At 35.9% G+C, this 21677-nt stretch overlaps 3 protein-coding genes across 4 annotated transcripts; 1 reads left to right on the top strand and 2 right to left on the bottom strand.

Annotated features, from left to right (window-relative positions):
* Positions 1 to 5081: 5081 nt before the first annotated feature.
* Positions 5082 to 9373, top strand: LOC111478124. 2 transcript variants are annotated; one of them, XR_002717411.1, is made up of 3 exons: positions 5082 to 5341; positions 6682 to 9115; positions 9146 to 9373. XR_002717411.1 is itself a non-coding variant. In XM_023122235.1 (2 exons), the coding sequence occupies exons 1-2, from the start codon at positions 5335 to 5337 to the stop codon at positions 8766 to 8768; spliced, it is 2094 nt and encodes a 697-aa protein (XP_022978003.1). In that variant the 5' UTR covers positions 5082 to 5334; the 3' UTR covers positions 8769 to 9373. The 2 variants fall into 2 exon arrangements, 1 of the variants encoding a protein (XP_022978003.1); XM_023122235.1 differs by having other exon boundaries at positions 6682 to 9373.
* A 1119-nt stretch (positions 9374 to 10492) lies between these two features.
* On the bottom strand, positions 10493 to 14535 carry LOC111478683 (proteasome subunit alpha type-3). The gene is made up of 10 exons (XM_023123084.1): positions 14279 to 14535; positions 14131 to 14170; positions 13921 to 14004; positions 13566 to 13639; positions 12896 to 12982; positions 12726 to 12810; positions 12523 to 12569; positions 11374 to 11439; positions 11193 to 11283; positions 10493 to 10756 (listed from the first exon to the last, which is right to left on the bottom strand). The coding sequence occupies exons 1-10, from the start codon at positions 14380 to 14382 to the stop codon at positions 10685 to 10687; spliced, it is 750 nt and encodes a 249-aa protein (XP_022978852.1). The 5' UTR covers positions 14383 to 14535; the 3' UTR covers positions 10493 to 10684.
* A 1566-nt stretch (positions 14536 to 16101) lies between these two features.
* Positions 16102 to 19108, bottom strand: LOC111478142 (magnesium-protoporphyrin IX monomethyl ester [oxidative] cyclase, chloroplastic). Its single transcript, XM_023122267.1, has 5 exons — positions 18551 to 19108; positions 18192 to 18256; positions 17429 to 17756; positions 16632 to 16730; positions 16102 to 16505 (listed from the first exon to the last, which is right to left on the bottom strand). Exons 1-5 carry the CDS (start codon positions 19028 to 19030, stop codon positions 16242 to 16244), a joined length of 1236 nt encoding a protein of 411 aa, XP_022978035.1. The 5' UTR covers positions 19031 to 19108; the 3' UTR covers positions 16102 to 16241.
* Positions 19109 to 21677: the final 2569 nt, after the last annotated feature.

Below are 21677 nucleotides of genomic sequence, written 5' to 3'. Positions count from 1 at the left end.
TAACCTATCTAAAGAATTTGAGTACCGTGTCTATAACAATATGATGAGAACTATAAGTTAGAACTTATGATGGAGTCGTGCCTTGAGCATCTATGATATGTAAGTTGATTCTGTCAGTGTCCGAGCATCTATGATATGGGTAATATATATATATATATATATCATTTTTTAAAATATTTAAATCAACTTATTGAACAGGGGCTATGGGGTAGAGAGTTGACACCATGCCTCCCCTAAAGTATATTTTGAGGCATTTTTAAATTGGCGGCGTAGAGATAGTTTTGGCGAACAGACAAACAGTGTCGTGGAGAGTTTGTTTGGTGTCCGAATGACACCAAATTTGACAAAGTTTTCATATTTCATATGGACGGACTTGACTCCAGAGCCGGATGTACAAATTCTCTTATGAACCCTCACTTTTGAGGATAAGGTCCAAGATCCTACTCAGCCCGTTAACAAGTCTATCTATGACGCTCATCTTACTTGCTAACCCTATCTTGCTTGTTCATCGTTTCCTCTTGAATGCACACATTATATGGTTTGTTAGATGGTGTACCGTCCTCCTTGGTCACATCATGGAACTCTTCTATATTGGCCCTCGTGTGGCCAAATGGGCATCACTTTGCTTATCTCGACGTGAGGGTCACAACCTCCTCTCCGCATAGTATAATTGTAATTCTATGCTCGACATGTGGTACACTCTCATTGGCACGTCCGCCCCCACTTGTTGCTGTCTTTTACCTTCATTTGACATGTGTCACTTTCGTTGCTCGACACATGGCACCTTCTCCAGAGTTTTATCTAGCTTTCCAACAAAATTAATGTCTCTCTATTTCGTTACGGGAAGAGTGAAAGGTGAAAAAGAACTTTTGACAACGATGAGATTTGAACTCACGCCCTATCAGACAAGAGCCTAAATTTGGCGCCTTAGACTACTCTCGCCAAACTGTTAAAATGATGACACATGCATTTGTATTATTATTATTGTTATTATTATTTTATTGTAGTTCGTATATTTATTTAATAAAACCTTGGAATTTTATTGTTTCGATTGTTGTACATTCAATACTGTCTCAGAGAGATATATGAGATTAATATTAATACAATTAATTTACAACACTTCAATAATTGTGATTACTATGTAAATATAATAACACAAAACCTAAGAACCTGATGTCGTGAGTCAATTTATGTAGCTTGCTTGAAGAATAGATCGAAACTTAAACGGATTGAAAACATGGAGTGAGTACAAGACTCAGTTAGTAGCTTACTTGTAGACTCTTGATCGTGGCTATGGTGGGTGTTAAGGTAACTACCTTGTTCTAACTGATAACTTGGCATGGTTTTTGAGCTTGTGGTCATTGGTTATGGCAGTTGTCCCTAACATGTGCCTACCCCATGGAAGACTTAGAAAGTCACATGGTTGGTAAATATCATGAACGTGAAACATTTCATCTGGCGAGAAAAGATGTTAGGACATCCTAAGACATGGGTAGGACAAGTCGACAATAACATGAGACAGGGTAACATGGGAAACATGATAGACGTCCGGTAAAAACATGGTACATGACATCCCACCTACATTAGGAAAACATATAATCATGATGCATCTCGTACTAGGAGGTCACGAATCATATAGGGCATAGATGAAAGTAGCACCTAGTAATCTTAGAGGGGTCATGGTAAATTTAGAGCAGAGGGTGTGTGGTGCTCTTATTTGACTTGGTTCATGGTTCTCGAGTAGCATCTTAATACTTAAATTTATGGGCTAACCCTATGGTATAATATCACTCGTAACACATTATAATCATGTAATATAATACAAGGTTCATGGGCATACAGTAACATAAGTTATATTTATGGCAACATGTCATTCTCATGAGCTTAAGTCAATTATATTATCATGCACGAGAGTCGTATTAAGTTTTAAATTTGTTGATTGACATTTGGGGTCTCGGTTCTCGAGTTGTAGTATCTCCAATTTTTTTTGTGCATGACCGTAAGAGAGTCTATTTTAAGGAATAAAAAAAAACTATGAGAACTAGTCGAGAAATGGGCCAAATTAGTCTAAGCACAGAGCTAGTCTTGTTTAGGGGATGGCGTGGTTGATTCAACTAAACTGCTCATGTCATCATCTTCAACCTCTAGCAGAGGGAGAAGACGCTTTCCTTGTTGCGTGTGTCTGAAAAGGTCATTTTTCAGCCTTGTACATTGGTTGTTCGGATAAGGAATTTCGTGTGATAAAGAATTTCACGGTGGTCGAGGAGGGAAGAATGACCAACACGTAATAAATTTTATTAAAAAACAATTGGATTTTTTTTTAAAATATATTAAAATAATTAGAAGACGACAAATAACCAAAATACCCTTAGAATTTAAGAAAATTACGAAAATGCCATAGTGAAACAAACGGGAAAAGCTACCGTGACTATTTCATGAAATTTATTATATTTTGATTCAATTACATTTTATTTTCATTATTAATGAGATATAAATATTTGAATATCTAATTTTCAATTTTAAAGTAAAAATTTCATGAAATTAAATTCATTTTTTATATAGATTACTAAGTTGAATTTTTTTTACCGACCTTCCAATAAAAATTTACCAAAATATAAAACAATACCAACTCTTCAAAATATTGGAATAAATTTGAAACTAAAATTAAATTATTGAGATTATAATAATAGATCCCGAGCAACTAAAATTTTAATAATCTATGATATTTTTTAAAATTTCAAGAATATTTTTTAAATGTAATACTAACGGAAATAATATTTTTAATTTTTGTTAAGTAAAGTTATGATATTTTTTAAATAAAGTACTACCTATTTCTATTTAAATCTAAAAAAAAATTTAAAGATTTTTTTTATTATTTATAAATATTATTGAATTTTTTTTAAATAAAGAGGTTTTTTTTAATTACATAATTTTTATTTAAAAAGTATATGTTTTCAAATTTTACATTAATAGATAGTAATTTTTTTAGAGTAGTAAATTTGTAATAAATATATTTTCAAATGTTTGTGGATTTAAAATTGATATAAGAAATTAATTGACATTTGGTTTTTAATCCTGATGTCGCTGTCAATGGGTGTCTTGTCTTTATCTAAAATATAAAAGTAGCACATGATTTGAGTATTTTAAGAAATACTCAGCAAGTAGGCCCATTGTTGGAGTTATAGGATGCAAACACATGCAATTATCACTAGACTAATCACTTAAAACCATCTTAGAGGTGACCTTCCGTCTAGACAAATTGTATGTGTAGCACTTTTGTACACAAGACCCACACGTGTAAGTGTGTGCCCACCAGGCAGTTTCGCACACCACTTGGGCCTGCATGGTCGGGCTAGTTGACTGTAGTCAGACATTTAGAGGTACACTAAATCCTCGAATATCATGCAAGACATGATTATCATCATCATTATCATAGTATACGTGTCCATACTTATCATAAAAGGGGAAGTATTCCGATGTAAATGAACATACATTATACATAAGATCCCTATACTTTTCATCTTAAATCATTTATGTGACATAACCCCACACATCTTTCATATATTACTCTAAGCAACATGCATGCATAAGCTTTCATACATTCATCATTTATAACATCACTTAAGGGTTGTGTATAAGAAAACTTTTCATGGCATCTCATACATGCACATTATCGTAACATTAGATATCATCATATCATATCATATCATCACCATACATCTCATATCATCATATCATAATGTATCATCATCCTAATTTATCATAGCATGAAAGTACATCACATCATCATAACATCATAGTATCATCATAGCACATCATATCAACATACACGACACGTGCAAGGGCCACTAGGCACGTGTCATCATACATAAGACAAATCTTTCAACCGAGCCGATGGTAAGGCCACTTATTTGGAGGCTTTACCTATTTGAATATTTGTTGGATAGCCTTAGTAAAAGTTAACTTAATTTAATTTAAAACGAAGAAAAACCGTTCATACTAACCTTAGTTTCCTTACCTAATGTCAAAATTAGCTTTACGAGGGTCCAAAAGGTAGGAAATGATGTCTAAATTTAAGACCCGAGTTGAATTTGAGCCGTGGAGATGCCAAGCTACAGCTGGAGTCGAGCCAAGCCAAGGAATTGCCACGCATCACGCACGTGTAGGGGCTAGAGTGCGTGAGTTGTGAGTCTCGTCAGGTCACTCTCACGGGCGCGCGGGTCTACTGATGGTTTGTGTGTGGCAGTGTGGTTGGCTGAGCCTTAGAGATGGGTTGCTAAGCCGAGACTGTTTGGTAATTTTCGAATCAAATCCGACCTGAAACTTCATCTTCTTCGCCTAATTGCGCACAATTCTTATTCTATTTTCTCTCTCTTCCTGAACGCTCTCCGATGTCTCTTTCCGTCATCCTTCCCTTTAGATCTCTGTCACTTTGAGCCTCTGACTACCTTCTCTTAAGATCTCAGTCACTTTGTCACTCTCAGTACCTAATATTGTCACCTCCAAACAACATTAATGTTTGCTCCAACGAATAATTATTCAACAAACCCGCTACAATGTCACTGTCTTTTGATAAGTAGATTAAAAAATAAGAATGTCTATATTAATGAATTGATACAAATTCGAGACATTTTACCGTTCTCTCATACCTCCAACAATTTAAAATTATCAGTCTTGTCTCTTTGTGTCGGTCTTTGTAAATAATTTCTCTACTCCCACTAATCGACTTCTCAATCGAAACCACAGAAAATCGAGCGATTATAACAAAAAAAAAAAAAAAAATGGTGAAATTAGGTAAGGGAGAGAATATTTTTTTATTTATTATTATTTTTTTTTAATGACACAAGAATTTCCCCAACCAAAAGGCAAGAACATATGACCAAACGTAAGACGACAACACACTTAAAAGCAAAACCCAACAACTAAGGAAGTGAAAAGAAAAACTACTTGTCGTAACCCCCAACAAACCAAGCCACATATGAGCGGGTCGGGTCGGGTCGGGTCGGGTCGAGTTTCAAAAACCGATCGGATCCTTCGATCTTCTCCACTGGTTGACACCACACGCCGGCTTTTGCTTTTTACAGAGAGAGAGGGAGAGAGAGAGAGAGAGAGAGAGAGAGAGAGAGAGAGAGAGAGAAAGCAAAGTGAAATTGGAAATGGAAATTCGTGTTCGTACGATGGAGGCCGATAAGTGAGGACCAAAAAGAAAATTAGCAGAGTGAATTTCGCCGAGATCGCACCCGGAGACACCGATTGAATCAATTGGCGTTTGGATTTTGAATTTCATTTTGAAATTGGTCAGTGATCTTGGACTCCCAACTTCATATTTCTTCAATGGAAGGTTAGATTTCTCTCTCTCTCTAGCTCCGAAATTCTCTCTCTAGTTGTCCGGATTTTATTTTGGTTATCATGCGGTGAGTGAGGAATATTAGGTTTTTTGTGTCCCTGTTCGTGCCTCATCTCTTTCTCTTAATGTAACTTAGTTTTCTGTCGAGTTGACCAACAGTGTATCTTGGATTTTGCAGAGAATTGAGATGAAAATCACGGGTTTTCTTTGTGGTGGATGATTTAGGGTTTTTGGGTTTGGTTCTTTTGTTGGCAATTTCAATTTTGAAGTCTCATTCAGCTTTGATTCATAATTGCGGTGTTATGATTATTGTTCGAATGATTGAAAATGAAATTAACTGCTGAGAATTTTATCTGTTGGTTACTTTTTATATGGAAATCGAAACTTTTCTTCCCTATTGCAAACAGCCTCTTGAAACTGAAACAAGTTGCGTTTTGAAACTTAAGTTGAGTAACAATGGCTGAAGCCAGTGTGTTAAGGGTCAATTTTCAGTGCTTGTTGGTATCTGAGTAACCATTTCCACAGCTAGAAAATTGTGTGGGATGTGTGTATTTACGGGTATTCTCACCTCTGTTGCTGGGATCCTGATACAAATTATGGTTGGGTCCTTTTATCCATCCGGGGATCGGTTTTGTAAGCCACTATCAAATGTATTCCTTAGGTAGGACCAGCCCTCGTCCATTTCATAACAAGGCCAAAGGCGATCGAAGAGAATGATGTTTGGAATAATTTCTTTTCTCATTTGATCTAATCTTTACTGTTTCCTGATTTCCCGATTGTTTCACAGAGAAGTTCTTTTTTTTAAGATTCAAATAATGAGCGTGCGAGCTTTGAGTGGCATGAAACTTATGAAATACAATTTTGGATTACATATTGACAAGTGATCATTTGGAATCTCCGACAAAATAGTGTCATGGAGCGTTTATATGGAGAAGTAGCAGTACAAATAAGTAACTGTACTAATAGGTATTTGTGTATTGATTTTTCATTGAAGCAATTAAATGAAATGTAAGCCTATTAGTTTCAATCATCTTTCTTGTTCATGCTGAAGTTTCATCTTTTTTGTAAAGTATTTGAAATTGTGTCTGTTAGAACCAACAACTACTATTTTTGCCAAATAGTAAGAATTTTGTTTATTTATTTGTTTTTTAGAAGCCCAATTTTGATTATTTGAAGAGTGATTCTAAGAACCCTAGTCATATTTTACGGAATGAGGGTGAAGTTTAGCTACCGAGTGCGATTTCTTTGGAGTGCGCCATTGTAGTAGCTAATGCTTAGGCCATAAAAAGGTTTTCTGATCAGCTTGAGGCTAATTGATCAATATCCTCTGACAGGCGTATCTCCAGACCAGGAATCAGTGGGTTCTGGTACAAAAAGGTCTAGTGTATCGTCTGGAAGCAAGTCTAGAAATCGGAAAGAGTTTTTTAACAGATTTTCGGACAGTGAACTCTTCACGGCCAAACTTGAAGATTGGTTTGAAGAAGTATCAGAGAGTTCCAGAACCAAAAAGTCGGTTTTCGACGTTCCTTTTGAGTTGATTGATTTACAGAAGTTTGACTATGCACTAGAGGGGATTTCGTTTCAGCAGCTGATTCGAATGCCAAGTACTATATATGCTTCTGCCTCTGATGGCGTGGAAGCAACTTCTTATCTTGCTGTTGAGGATTTTCTTCATGCAAGTGTGAAAGGTTTGTGGGAGGCATTTTGGAGTCAAGATCAGCCCATGCCTTTTACTGTTGGTTGCTTATACAGGAATAATTTAAAATTTTACCAGGCTGAGAAGGCAATTGCTACTGGAAAGCTTGAAGGTCTTTCAGCCGCTGGCGTTCTGCTGAAGAACGCTCGACATCCCCATGGGAAGTGGGACCAAATTCTTACACTTGCTGTACTGAGTCCGGATATTGGAAATCACTCCGTGGATCATGAGAGCTATCCTTCTCCGTCTGTTTTAGGTGAGGCTCTTTTTTATGCTGTCCGCATGCTATGGTCAAGAAGCTTGAGCAAATCGAACTATTCATCGGGTTTGAACTCTGTCTTTGTTTTTCTTTTCAATTCGTGGTACGGAGGAGTTATTAAAGTTGAAGGGGATTTAAGTAGGTTGGAGTTTGATCTGAATAATGTGTATGAATGTGCTGCTGAATGGATAAAACGATATGCTACAATATCGGTTTCTTCAATTGATAAGATCTGGAACGAGCTTGGAAATGCTAACTGGGGTGATATTGGGGCATTGCAAATACTTTTTGCTACCTTCCATTGTATTATGCAATTTGCCGGAGTTCCCAAGCACTCGATTGAAGATCTAGCTGCCGATCATAGTTCTCGTTTGCAAACTAGACGAGTAGAGAGGGAGTTGGGAGATGTAAGAGTGAATGGAAATGGTTTGTTTAGGTTCCAGAAGAAAAGTGTTTCCCCTGAAATTCTTGAAGTTCAGGAAGATTCGATCAAAGTTAAGTCCGAAGAGATCGTAAAGTTGAAAGTAGGATCGGTGCTGTGGTTGGAGGATTCAAACTCGCAAAAAGGCTATCAGATTAATGAACTCCTGACTTGGGACGAGCTTCAATTTTATATTGCTTCTCCTGTCGAAGAACCTGGAAAAAGTCTGTTTCTTTACGTTGGATCTCGCATTTCCCAGCTAGAAGCATGGGAAGATATGAACTTGTGGTATCAAGTGCAGAGGCAGACCAGGGTGCTAACTGTAATGAAACAGAAAGGTCTATCTAGCAAGTACCTACCTCAGTTGTGTGCATCTGGGAGGATCATCCATCCCGGTCAATGTCGTAGACCGAGCTCGGGTGGCAACTGTGACCACCCTTGGTGTGGCACGCCCATTCTTGTGACCAGCCCAGTTGGTGAAACCGTAGCTGACATGGTAAATGGTGGTAGATTTAGTTCTGAAGAAGCATTAAGATGTTGCCATGACTGCTTGTCTGCACTCTCAACAGCTGCTTCAGCTGGAATTCGACACGGTGACATCAGGCCGGAGAACGTGATTTGTGTGAGATCTGGTGTGAGACAGCCTTACTTTGTTCTTATTGGCTGGGGACATGCGATTCTCGAAGACAGGGACCGTCCTGCTTTGAATCTTCACTTCTCGTCGACTTTTGCACTACAGGAGGGGAAACTCTGCTCTGCCTCAGATGCAGAGAGCCTAGTTTATATGCTCTATTATGCCTCTGGTGATGCTTTTCCTGATCTGGATTCTGTTGAGAGTGCACTACTGTGGAGAGAGACCTCTTGGTCCAGGAGGTCAATTCAGCAGAAGCTCGGTGACATGTCGACGGTACTGAAAGCATTTGCCGACTATGTCGATAGTCTATGTGGAACACCATATCCTATGGACTACGACATTTGGTTAAGAAGGTTGAAGAGAAATATACACGACGAAGATCCGGGGAAGGAAATCGATACGTCAGGCTAGGTCTCTTCTGTTAGCTATGTTTATAAAATGGCTGCTACTCTTTTCGCCAACATCATCTTTTCTCAACCGTAAGTACATTTTTGGGTGAAGAAGACTGGATGCTGCCGGTAAGGTAAGTTAATGCTGGCTACTACAAGGGAACGTTTCGATCAGCTTGACATCTTTCGTTGTCTTCGAGCCTGGTATATCTTTTTTCGAGTGTGTTGAATGGATTCACATCTAGGCATGCATGATCACAATATGTTCGAATATATTGATATAGTCATACCTAACAAGATTGAACTAGTCATAATCTCTGTTGCAGTGACGGTAGTCGACACCGCTGTAGAACTTGGTGACCAAGCTAGGTGCGATGACGTTTCTGTATGATTGGGTAGGTAAATAGAATTTAGTATTCAACTTGGAGTGAAGGGTACATTTGTATATGTGTTGAGTTTCAGGCTGTGATTTGGGGTTTGTTTGTGATTAAGTTGATTAAAGTGTATTTATTTGATGATTTGGGTAAAATGTGTCCTTTCATTACTCAGAACTCAGAAAAAGGGGAGAGTTTGAAGCTTATATGTTGAAGAAGAGTGTAATATTTTCAGGCTTCTTTGGGCGTCTCATTCTGCTTCCTCTCTATGTTGTATATTTTTATTTTTGGTGTAATTAATAAAATCTAGGTTTAATTACCAATTTAATTCAATTTAATTCTGCTTCCTCTCTATTTGCTTGGTCACACAACAAGCACTCGATCTAAGAAGCTCGATAATGATGTGGAATCTTTACACTGATGGACTGGAATGTGCTGCTTCGCTTGGTCACACAGCAACACTCCAAGAGGCTCGACAAAGAGAGGACCTAGGTTTGCATTCGTGAACCCGCGTTAAAGTTTTAATCTATTCTTGTCATTATCTTTTTAGAAGGCCACGAGTCTTGGTGGTTTTAAAATTTTCATAATTTAATTATAGACATAAAAATTTAGAATCGTTTAGATAAATGAAAAATTCATAGATACGTTTAAATAAAAAAAGAATAAATAAGCAAACTTTTTTTTTTACTTTTACGGACTAAACTTATAATTTAATTTAAAATTTCAAATTACTTAATTCATAGAACAAAAACAAGAACAGTCCATCGTTCATTAGTGAAAACAACCTTTATGCTATGAAGTTAATTCCAAAACATGTGAAAATGATTGATTTTTAATTTAAGTGAAGCTGGTAACAATGAAAATAGCCGGCAAGGTCACTTTCTTATTCGAAAAGGAATGCCACTAGCTCTACTATCAGCTTGCTTCTCCTAATGCCAACACCAAGAAGAAGGTCGTTTACGCGCTTAACTTGCATTGACAACGTCGGCCTATCTAAATCCAACGTGAGAGACCAATTGCCTTAGTTAGAAAGAAGACATTCTCGAGACATATCTTTCCAAGTAGAATCCGAAATCCCAACAATTACTAGGTGACCCATTAACTAATCTTTCTAATAACTGCTCAGCTTCTTAGATGCCGCGTGAAACTGCTACCTAGAAATACCAATCTATAGTTTACTCGGAAACTAAGTTCTTATAGAATAGAAAAGTGTTTAAGCTTGAATTTATGTAGCTGATCAACAAATTCACATCCCAAATAAATTCTCAACTTCAAAATTTTAAACCTAAATTCACAGTATAATAAATTTGCTGCATTTGAAAATCATCCACTGCTTTTGATCGTATAAAAAGTTAGAGATCTTCAAACTGGCTTCAGAAGAGGGGGAAAAAAGCCTCAATTTGATTAAGAACAGTACAACAAAGCAGTATGAAAATCACATTATGTTTCATCACTTCCTGAATCATTCGAAAATTCTAACGAGATGCTCAAATCAGACCTTTTAAACTAAATAAAGCAATAGCAGCAGCACAGTAAGAACACACCTATGAAGTTTTCAACTTCCTTAATCAGCATCCATCTCTTCCAGGGCAGCTTTAGCAGCTGCCTTTGCTTCCTCTAGAAGATCCTCTGGAACCTGAAAGTGGTAAAACCATGTGATTAAACTAAACTACCCTCACGGGACCAATTCCCGATACGAACTCGGGGAGCTACTACTATAGTACGGAGACGGTTTATACTACTATTCTATCGCTCTGAACTACGTCGAACCACTAAATAAATAATAACGAAACGAATGAGTAATGTGATTCAATATCAACAGTAGTATACAACTATACCATCCTAATATTTTTGCACCACTGAAAAATTCAAGAACCATATTTTTTTTTCTCACAAACTTACAGAAGGTCCCATCCCAAAGCAGACTAAGTTAAAGGTATTCAGTTTCGAATTTAGATGCAGCTCCCCACAATCAAATTTATATAACACCAACATTCAGCTAAGCCTACCTGGTGATGAATTTTGAAAATAAAAATTGCAACTTCATTCAATTGAGATAACATTAATAGTACCTTCTGATGTTGGCGGTTTGATTCATCACAGATCCAACTCATTTCCAACTCGAAGTCCTTGTCCTTTGCCTCATCATGTACTCCATAAATACTGCTCGCCAAAAGAGTAACACAATGTTTAGATTCTAATCAAGCAAATGTCCCAACAAATTCAAAGCCCAACTACTCGGAAGTTACTCACATCTTAGCTACTTCAATAACACCTTGCCGACATGTCAATTCAGAGAGTTTCAACTTCTCAATTTCCCTGTCATTGTATTGCTTGTAACATCAGGAATACTACTTAAATTTTCACAGATATGAGATAACATACAATGTGCTTTTGTGATGTTAGAACGATGTACAGATTCAAAGGTGGTATGCAATTATAAATGAAGGTGAATTTGCAGTTCCCCTTCTTCAACAAAAGTGCTTTAACTATAAACACTTAAAAGTAAAAAGTATTTCATGATAAATACTTATTTTGTGCATTTGAATTTTTCTAAAAACACTTTTTTAATAGGAACACAAGAATATTAAAAACACTAGTGAATTAATTCCAAACACGATTATGAGTGGAGTGTACTTTGGACATGACTTCCAAACATAGTCAATCTCCTCTTAAGATACCCCCACAGCCTTCTTCTTGGACATTGATTAGTTATATGATGCATAAAAAATAATAAATGTTTCACCAATGCTGAGACAAATATGCAAATATTAAATTAAGGGTTAAGTTCATAGAACAAAATAACAGTGCTTCAGAGACTTTCTATTGCATATGATTTTCTATTGCATATTGACCAGTATCTCGACTATTTCCCTCGATCAGTAAACTCATGGTAAGAAACGGTAAATCAATTACTACAATTTCTTGCATTACTGTGGTCAGAAAGGACGTGGACAACAAGATCATCATTCTGGAAGTTCAATATTGGTTACAATATCACTTGACTTAAGAATATCTGCCATAAATTAGTCAATAATTCGCAATGTAGCAAGAACAAATCCCTCATACAAATCTCTTTTCCAAAGATCATTATAATAATTATTATTATTTTATAAGAAACAACTTTCCCAAGATGATGATCAGCCACGTATCAATCATAAAAATCTAGACATGGATCTCCCACATAAACATCTTACGCTGATTATGCCACCTCTCTGAAGTCTTTATTTTAGGCTACTGCCTACATGATGATTTATACTGATAGTAGTAGTCATGCATCCATGTTTTTGAAAACTCATTCTCATCAAATTCAATTAAAGTAGATTCAATTAGAAAGCAACGGAGTGGTCTCTTGGCAATCACCCACAAGAAGTATCACAACAAGTAAATCTTTTATCTTACGTTTTTGCAGCTTGCCTACCCTTCCCAATGGCAGCACCATAGTACCTCTAGAAAAATACCAAAAATAGAAGAAAATAAAGATGTCAGTTCATAGAGCAGCCATAAGATGTACATAAGTAGTTTGCAAGCGATATAAACAAAACAGCATTAAATTCGAACTGTGTATCACAAATCTACAACATGTCAATACATGATAAACTCACATAGGAAACACCGGATGGTTCAACCATGTACAATTGTGGTCCATCTCTGTCATAGCCTCCAAGAATTACACCACATCCAAAAGGTCTGCAACATTAATTTTAATTCGTTATGAGGAGAAAGAAGGAAGCAATTTCAAATTGCTATAGGTATTTCTGAAATCATGACAAACCTGAGCCACCAGTAAAGTGTACAGAGATGCACATAACTGGCAACACGATCAGCTAATTCCTTAACAGGAATTGGTTCCCCATAAACACTGCATAAAGAGTCCATAACAAAACAAGATAAGCATTCAATAGGATAATGCAAAATCAGCAATACATCTCGAATATCCTCAGATAAAGCATAAAATTAACTGATAACTTCTTCCTCATGATCACATGGCCGGCATGCCTTCACTTCTAACATGCTTTTCACACCATTGTTTTCTCCTGTCAGTATAGTAGATCATAGTATCTACATACGCGTATGAAGACCTAGAAGTTCATGAAGGCATGTCCTTTCTAGAAAACACAATTCATTCACATGTAACAGTTCAATGGTGCTATCATCATCACTTTGTTTTCCAAGAGATGGTTTACTGTTAAAATCACACTGGTGTCTAACACATCATACTGATACTGCTCATTCGTTATTAAGCATCTAATTCAAAATGTTTACAATTCAGACCCAGGAATCAAATTAGAACATAAGAGAAAATTGAATTACTCAAAGCATAGTCACCAAACATTCATCTGCAATATGTATTCCTACAATTAACCAATTTCACTACTAATAAACTGGGAGGTGTGCATTAGGATTAGGGGACTGTCTAAAATAGAAGAGTCTCAAGGTGCAACCTTTCGTAATTGGTTGCTTCCGACTTGGCTCGAGCAACTATTTGTCTTCCATCTGCTGCTAATCCTGCCACAGCCTGCCATTGAATAGCAAAATGCATCAAGAAAAAAGACAGTAAATGTTACCAGTTCATTTTTTGCTATATGTTAAACTACAAACACTTGAATGTGAGAAAATCCAAGCAAATTAACTTTTTTATTCCATTATTCATATCCAAGTCTCTGCCCAGTCAAGGCACATTTCCTCAATCAGTTAGTCTACGACCATTACAGAACAAAAGCTTAAAACATCTAAACCCTTATTACAGGATACTTGAATCCAAAGCAGTGATCGAGAAAATATAAGGGATAATAATACCATGCCAGAATGACGATGAACAGCGTGAATTCTTCTATTAGAACCAGGAAGCATCATCTTAGAAGTAATTAGCTTTTCCACGCCCTGAATAAAAAACAACCGCATCAGATTCACATGTGAGAAACACTCTATCTCAAACCTAGAGAACTCCTATGGTCCCATCCATAAAACAAAAGAGGAAGCACACTCAAAAAGCAAGAAAAAAATTACCATAACGACTCCGTCTTTGCATTTGATTCCAATAACAGTCCTGAAAACGAATTCGAAAAACAGTTCACACAAAAATGAAATAGCAAATCCCTGCCACTGGTAAATCTATATAGTAATTAGGAAGAAAGGAAGAGAAGAATAGGAATACCCGCTGTTGTCGACGGCCTTAGCAGCATACTCGATCTGGAAAACGCGGCCATCGGGGGAGAATGTGGTGACGGAAAGATCATAACCAGTGCCAATGCTACTCATTGCTTGTGGTTCTTTGGAGTAATGGAGAGCGAGTTTCGATTGCTAAGTTGAGAAGCAGAAAATGAAACAGAGCAGAGATTATGAAGAAGACGAAGAAGAGCTCTGTGCTTTTCTGCTCTTCAATTTCTTTCTTCTCAAGAAAATCTCTTGCTTTCGCCTTTTCCTTTCCTCGGAAGTGAAATACCATTTTAGTCCTTTTCTTTTCTTTTATTTTTTTTTTCTTTTATTTTTTTTTTCTTTTTTAATAAAAAAAGTTAAATTAAATTACAAGTTTTGTGCCTATTTCTCTTAAAAAAAATAAATAAATAAATTAAATTATAGCTTATAGGTGTACATCCAACCCGACAACCCGCACCAACCCAACCCGAACTATAAGGTTGGATTTGGTTGGATTAGCAGTAGGGTTGGATTCATTTTTTTGAACCCGAACTAAATCGATTTGATTTTGGGTTTGTGAAGCCAAATAAAAATATACAAAATATGTTAAGAATTCTCTGGTATTAATGGGTTTGCAAGAACCGTATTAATGGGTTTACTGGTTTACCGATTTAATTTGTGTTTATCTATATTTTATCTGAGATAATATTCCAATAATTATAAAGAGGAATAAACAAAACTTAAAAAAAAAAATTGACAACTCAACTCAACCCAACCCTCTATTTTCGGGTTGGGTGGTGAAAAGTTTTGGATTGACGGTACCAATAGGCTCAACCTAACCCAAATCGAACCATGTAAACCTCTAATGGCTTACAACTAATAGCTTACCAAGAACGGTGATTTTTAATATAATATATTTTAATATTTAATATATTAAAAATATATTTTTATTTAAAACAAATTTAAATAAATATATATTAAACTCATTTAAATATCATTCAAATTTTATAAATTTTAAATATATAGTTGATAGTTCATATATTATATAATTATTATATTTGTATCAAATACAATTATTATATAAGATTCAAATTTTATATATATATATATATATATATATATATATATTAATATTTAATATATCACATATTAATTTAAATATTTAAAAATTTTCATTTAACTAAATTTATCTTTTTTAGTCACTCAAATTCTTTGGATTTTAAATGTTATGATATCAATGGTTTCTGCGGTACATAACCTTCAATGCTCGGGTACTATTTGTTGTACTCAAATGTCACATCCAAAATGTCATGATATCAATTGTTATAGCAGAATATCACAATCAAAATGTTCTTATGCCTAATTATTAGAGCAAAAGCGGACGAAAGCAAAACCAACCACACTCATGCACCCACAAATTGAAATTAAACAAAGAGACACAAAAATTTATGTGGTTCGGTGATATGTCTACGAATGGTAGACAATCACTGTAATCAAAGTGTTTATAAGTATATCTCTCACACTATAAAACTTCTAAACGAAAGTTCCTCCCAATTGTCTATAGGCAAATACAAAATAACAATAACTTTACATGACTCCGCATGACTCTACATGACTCTCTATGACTTCATACTTCAAAATAATGTTAGACAAACTTTTATATAGGTATAACAATGCTAATTCTCGAGCATGAACTAAATAAAGAATATTAATCAAAATGATTATGAACTAAATGAGAGTTAATAACTAAAATAAGTAAGAATATTAATCGTTATAAACTAAATGAGATTTAATGACTAAATTGACCGAAATAAATGAGAAGTGTGACCATTTACAAGAGGCTCATTTAACTAAGATCAATTTATTGCTAAATGTTTGTGATTATATTTTTACAAACATTACATGACAACAAATTACACTATTTGAAGAAACTGAACATACTAAAAAGATGAGAGTGAAGGAGGTGAGCTAAGAACAAAACTTTAGTACACAAGTTGAGGCTCAAATTCTGCAAAATCAACTGATCCAGACTCAATTGGAGGCATCAAATATGCAGCCAATATCTCTGATACCAATGCTGCAGCAAGCGGTATCCTCTTCAAGTTCTTCACCAAAGGAATCTCATTGCTTTCTCCTACAGCAATCAGCTTCTCATTGATCTCGACCATCCTGTCCAGTTTCCTCTTGAATTCGGGGTTCTCGACGTCCGGTACGGCCGGGAAGATTCTCGCCGTTGTTCGGTTAGTCTGCATTAGTAGAAGCAAAATGAATTGGCTGAATGTTTTGTCATTGAATAGTTCAGTTCATTGTAGTAAACTATCCCTTAGATGAACATGGGCTATGAATGAAATACATGTAGCTATCAAACTTACCTCAATGATAACATGCATGTCAAATTCTTTGGTGTTAAGGCCAATTCCTTCATAGAATGCTGTTCTTTGGCAATCATTGAGATACATTGTCACGTACACCTGGAAAAAAACATTTCATTGATACGAACATTCAGGTCAAGTTCAGCCCACAAGATCCATACTTCATAACGATTTTACTTCCTAAAAGCACTGTTAGGATCTCAGTTAACTGTTTTTTGAAAAACTTTGACTATGATCACAAAAACATTTTCAAAATTGGACTAAGAACGAAGATAAGTTGTGCGATCTCACATTGATTTGGGAGGAGAACGAAGCATTCTTGATAAGGGTTTTAAAAATCTTGAGAAAAAACCCGAAAGAGAAAACCCAAAGAGGATAATATCTGCTAGCGGTGGGCTTTGGGCCATTACAAATGGTATCAGAGCTAGACATCGGAAGATGTGCCAGCAAGGAGGCTGGCTCAGAAGGGGGTCGACATGAGGTGATGTGCGAGCAAGAACACTGAACCCCAAAGGGGTCGGATTGGGTGGTCCCACATCAAGTAGAGAAGGGAATGAGTGTCACCGAGGATGCTGGGCCTTGAAGGGGGTGGATTGTGAGATCTCAAATCGATTGAGGAGAACGAAGCATTCTTTATATGAGCGTGAAAACTTCAGGGAAGTCCACAAAAAAAAAATCTAAAGAGGACAATATCTAACGCTAACAGATTACCAAAAACAAAAACATTCATCTTTCCATCTTTTGTTGTTAAGTGTATAATTCTACTCAAATTTCAGTAGAGATTAACCGCCATTTACCGATAAACAGAAGAACCGAGACCACAGCTTAGCCTTCCAGTCATTGAGGAACTGAGGCTGCGCCTTGAGCAATGCAGAGAAGAAATCGCCGTGCCTGTTCTCGTCCTGGCACCAGTTCTCAAAGTACTTGAAAATGGGATAGCATTGGAACTCAGGGTTGGCCTTGAGATGTCTGTATATGGTTATGTATCTCCAGTATCCAATTTTCTCAGACAAGTAGGTAGCATAGAAGATGAACTTGGGCTTGAAAAATGTGTATTTTCTAGCCTTTGTCAGGAATCCTAAGTCCAATGCCAAGTTGAAATCAGATAGACCCTTGTTCAAAAACCTGTAATTAAATGGAACATGAGTATCAAAAATATAAGACACAAAAATTTCAAGACATTTTTGTTTGTTATTCTAAATCTAAAGCTTTCCATCAAAATCATTTGCATTCATAATCATTTTGATCCTTTGTTTTTGAAATTTAAGGTTATAAATAAATACATGCAGAGGTTCTTTGTGTTGATGTCTATATTTTAGAGACTTTTTCAAAATTCAAGTGAAAACTTGTTTTTGTTTCAAGATTTCGGCAATGGATTCAAATATTTCCTAAGAACAGATGAAAATATTCAAAACAAGCACATTAGAATGTTTGAAGGATTAAAACTAAAGGTTCGAGAATAAATATGAAGATTCAAGTATCATATAACATTTAGTAGCGTCCTTTAATTGATAAAAAAAGCTCATGTAATGCTTCTAAGGCTTGAAAATGAGTACATACCCAGCATGCCTGGCTTCATCCCTGGACATCAGAGAGAAAATCTCAGCCACCACTGGATTGGTTTTCTGGAACACATGAAAATAATTGGCAATGTGAGATAGAAAAAGATTATTCTCCATCCATATTGCTCGAAGTAATTATAAGGAATAAAATGTGATTTCAAAGTGAAAGATTAGTTCATGATTTGGAAGCTCAGAAGCCATTCAGCAGTGTAATAGAGCAATAGAACAGAGGGCAAATTATAGATTCAAATGACGTACAGTACAGCTATAAACAAGATTTTCAAAAAATTATCCACAGTACTCACAATCAACTTCAAAATCACAGAAACAATTCATTCTGAAGTTCATAAGCAATACCTTAAGCCTCCTTCCCAGCTCCTTGTAGAGCAGAAATCCAGAGAACTCAGCAGTACAAGATCTCTCAAGAAACTCCACAAAGATCTGTCTGAGATCGCCTTCCATTTTATCAGCAGCTTCCTTGAACTCCTTGTTCCTCACGAAATGCGTCTGGTTATAATCAGTCTTGAACTCCTGAAGCAGAGCCTCGAACTCAGCTTGGTTCAAGTTCTTGTTGATTTCGGTATTGAAGAGAGTCTCCATCTCATCAAAGTCAGTAGTGTAGAACCTGGGCGTCAGTAGCGTCTCCTTAATCGCAGCCTTGTTGGCGTTCTTGGAGGGCTTGGGAGGCGATTGAGAGGAAGTTGCAGACATTTTAATGGCGGTGAATCTGGAGTAAGAGAATGGAATAGCTCTCGTGCTACGGCTTCCGAATTCGGGAGTTCTGCTGCAAAACTTCGACATTGGCTTCACGAGAGCCATCTCGGCAGAGGCAGCCATGGATGACGATAAAGCTTCTTCGGAGGGGCTGCAATGGCGGATGTGGGAAACACAGAGGAGTGAAAAGCAAAAGTGAAGCTCAGATACATAAATATGAAGATATGTAATGTAATATAATTCATCCAATCAAATAGAAGATTTTGTTAAATCATATTGACACGTGGCATATGATTATTGGTTTATCGGATTACTCGATGGGATTGATAATGCCAAGTAAGCACATAAATTTGTGGTTACTATATTTTTTCTTTTCTTTTTTATAATTTTATTTCTATAATTTTTTTGGAATCGTGTGGTCGTCATTTTTAGTATTATATTTTAAAAAATATCCATTAAATTTTAAAAGTAATATTAACCCGACATTTATATAAAAAAGTTTTTACGGTCAATAAATAAATGGAAATTATCTATCAGACATCTTATACAGTAGTCCGAACTTATCTATCAGACATCTTATACAGTAGTCCGAACTTTTTACATCTCATAGATTACTTCAAACTTTTTAATATTACTTTTGAAAGTTCATGAGTATTTTTTTAAATAGACTAACGGTAACAATATTTTTAAATTTTTTTTAAAGTTTAGAATTTTATGTTTGTTTCTATCTCTAAAGCGAGTCATGAATATAGAATATGGTATTCCTTTACAGGGCCGTGCCCCGAATCCCTACAAGTAAAGGATGATCAAATCTACTACACCCATCCGTAGCCCTGATACTGAATCGACTTTAGACTAGATTTACATTACAAAATACCTCTCGGATAGTTCGAGGGAAGAACCCAGAACTCGATTACATGGGTTGGAAGTACGAAGACTAACCCAATAATTAAACCTATCCAAAAATTCAAAATCTTGAAGATTTGAAAAGAATTCACAAAATTTATTATTATTATTATTTAGTAATCGTCTTTGAATTTTGTAGTAAAAACACGAAACACTTGGACTAAAAAATTGAGGCTCAAAATGAAATATTTGTATATATTTTCAAGCACGAGTTTTTTCATGGTAAAAACAGAAATGATTGGGTCGGATTTGGACATTTTTTAGATTCAACTAGACTTGTTAGGTCAGGTTGAGACATTTTTTAAACTAACCCGGTTATTTGAATTATAAAATTTTCAACCAAAACAATTTTTGTTAAATAATGAACTCGGACCCAACCATAAATTTTTTGGGTTGGATTGGATCTGGTTGATTGGATCATTTTTTTCAATTTTTATTTTTAATAAAAATAAAATATTAGTTTGCAAAACGTCTATTTACTTCAAATATTTAATTAAAATTTATAACTCAATTTTAATACGTATTTTAAAAAATTACATAGTTAAAAATAAACCCAACTAAACAAAGGTTAGGTTGAGTTGATCGTATTTTTAGAGTTATTGAATTTTACAAACGCCCCCTACCTATTTTGTGAGATCCTCACATCGATTGGAGAGAGAAACGAGTGCGAATGAAGATGTTGGGTCCTAAAGGGATGAATTTTCGGGGGGTGGACATGGAGCGGTGGGCAGCAAGGATATTGGGCCTCAAAGGAGAGTAGACTGTGAGATCCCACATCAGTTGGAGAGGAAAACGAAACATTTTTTATAAGGGTGTGAAAACCTCTCCCTAGAAAACACGTTTTAAAAACCTTGAGGAGAAGCCCGAAATGGAAAGCCCAAATAGGACAATATCTACTAGTGGTGGACTTGAGTTGTAAAACTGGTATTAGAGCTTTAGGTATAGATTTTATTGACTAGCCTACGAGTTATGCTTGACATGTTGCATGGTCCTACCACGGATGCCCCGTCACAGTCAGGTATGCCTTACAAAAGATAATTAATGATGTTTTGTTATATAATGATTTACCTTGCATCGAATGTGAATGTTAATTGATGTATTGATGATATTTAGATTTAGCAATATTTGTACTATGAATGGAGAGCTATAGTTATGGAAAAGAATGTACTAACGTATACTGATGAATAAGTAGTTTCAAATGAAAATGACCAAGGTACCGGTTGATTTCAATGAAGCGCCTAGGGCAACCAAGTGGTCTTACAATCGACTCGGTCGGAAGACTTGCCTTATGTATGACAATACGTGCTTAGTGGCTTTTGCACATATCCTTTATGCTTTATGTTATATGATGAAGTGATCATGTTATATGGTGATGTGATTATGTTATATGATAATGTGGTGATGTGATGACGATATATGATAATGTGATTATGTTATATGATGATGGCATGATGATGATGGTGCATGATAACATGATCATGTAAGATGTATGATGATGAGGTGACTTATTGTGATAATATTTCCAATTAAGATGATGTGTATGTATTAAATGTCAGCATTATGATGACAAGTTTTCTAAGGCACAACTGTAATTTATATTAATGATGATGAACATATAAAGGCCAATGCATACATGTATAGGGTTGTGTCATAAAAATGATTTAAGGATGAAAACTATAGAGACCTTGTGTTCATATACATCGTGTTACTTCCTCATTCATGATGATGAGTACGGACATGTACACTATGATGATGATGATGATGATCATGCCTCTCATGACACTCGAGAATTTGCTGACCTCCAGACGTTCGACTACAGACAACTAGCCTGACTATGATGGATTCGGGGGGGGGGGGGGGGGGG

The sequence above is a fragment of the Cucurbita maxima genome, unplaced genomic scaffold (genome assembly GCF_002738345.1).
Source record: "Cucurbita maxima cultivar Rimu unplaced genomic scaffold, Cmax_1.0 Cma_Scf00004, whole genome shotgun sequence".
In the NCBI taxonomy this organism is placed as follows: domain Eukaryota; kingdom Viridiplantae; phylum Streptophyta; class Magnoliopsida; order Cucurbitales; family Cucurbitaceae; genus Cucurbita; species Cucurbita maxima.
This window is presented reverse-complemented; position numbering and strand designations above follow the sequence as displayed.

What these genes read in the sequence shown, in the direction of transcription:
- LOC111478683 (XM_023123084.1), bottom strand. Translation starts at nt 14,382, where the DNA reads ATGAGTAGCATTGGCACTGGTTATGATCTTTCCGTCACCACATTCTCC. An exon ending in AAGGCCGTCGACAACAGCGG is followed by an intron (nt 14,171 to 14,278) that starts GTATTCCTATTC and finishes ATTCGTTTTCAG; the next exon opens with GACTGTTATTGGAATCAAAT. An exon ending in GCAAAGACGGAGTCGTTATG is followed by an intron (nt 14,005 to 14,130) that starts GTAATTTTTTTC and finishes TTTTTTATTCAG; the next exon opens with GGCGTGGAAAAGCTAATTAC.
- LOC111478142 (XM_023122267.1), bottom strand. Translation starts at nt 19,030, where the DNA reads ATGGCTGCCTCTGCCGAGATGGCTCTCGTGAAGCCAATGTCGAAGTTT. An exon ending in AGCTGGGAAGGAGGCTTAAG is followed by an intron (nt 18,257 to 18,550) that starts GTATTGCTTATG and finishes CATGTGTTCCAG; the next exon opens with AAAACCAATCCAGTGGTGGC. An exon ending in CTCGGTTCTTCTGTTTATCG is followed by an intron (nt 16,731 to 17,428) that starts GTAAATGGCGGT and finishes GTTTTTTTCCAG; the next exon opens with GTGTACGTGACAATGTATCT.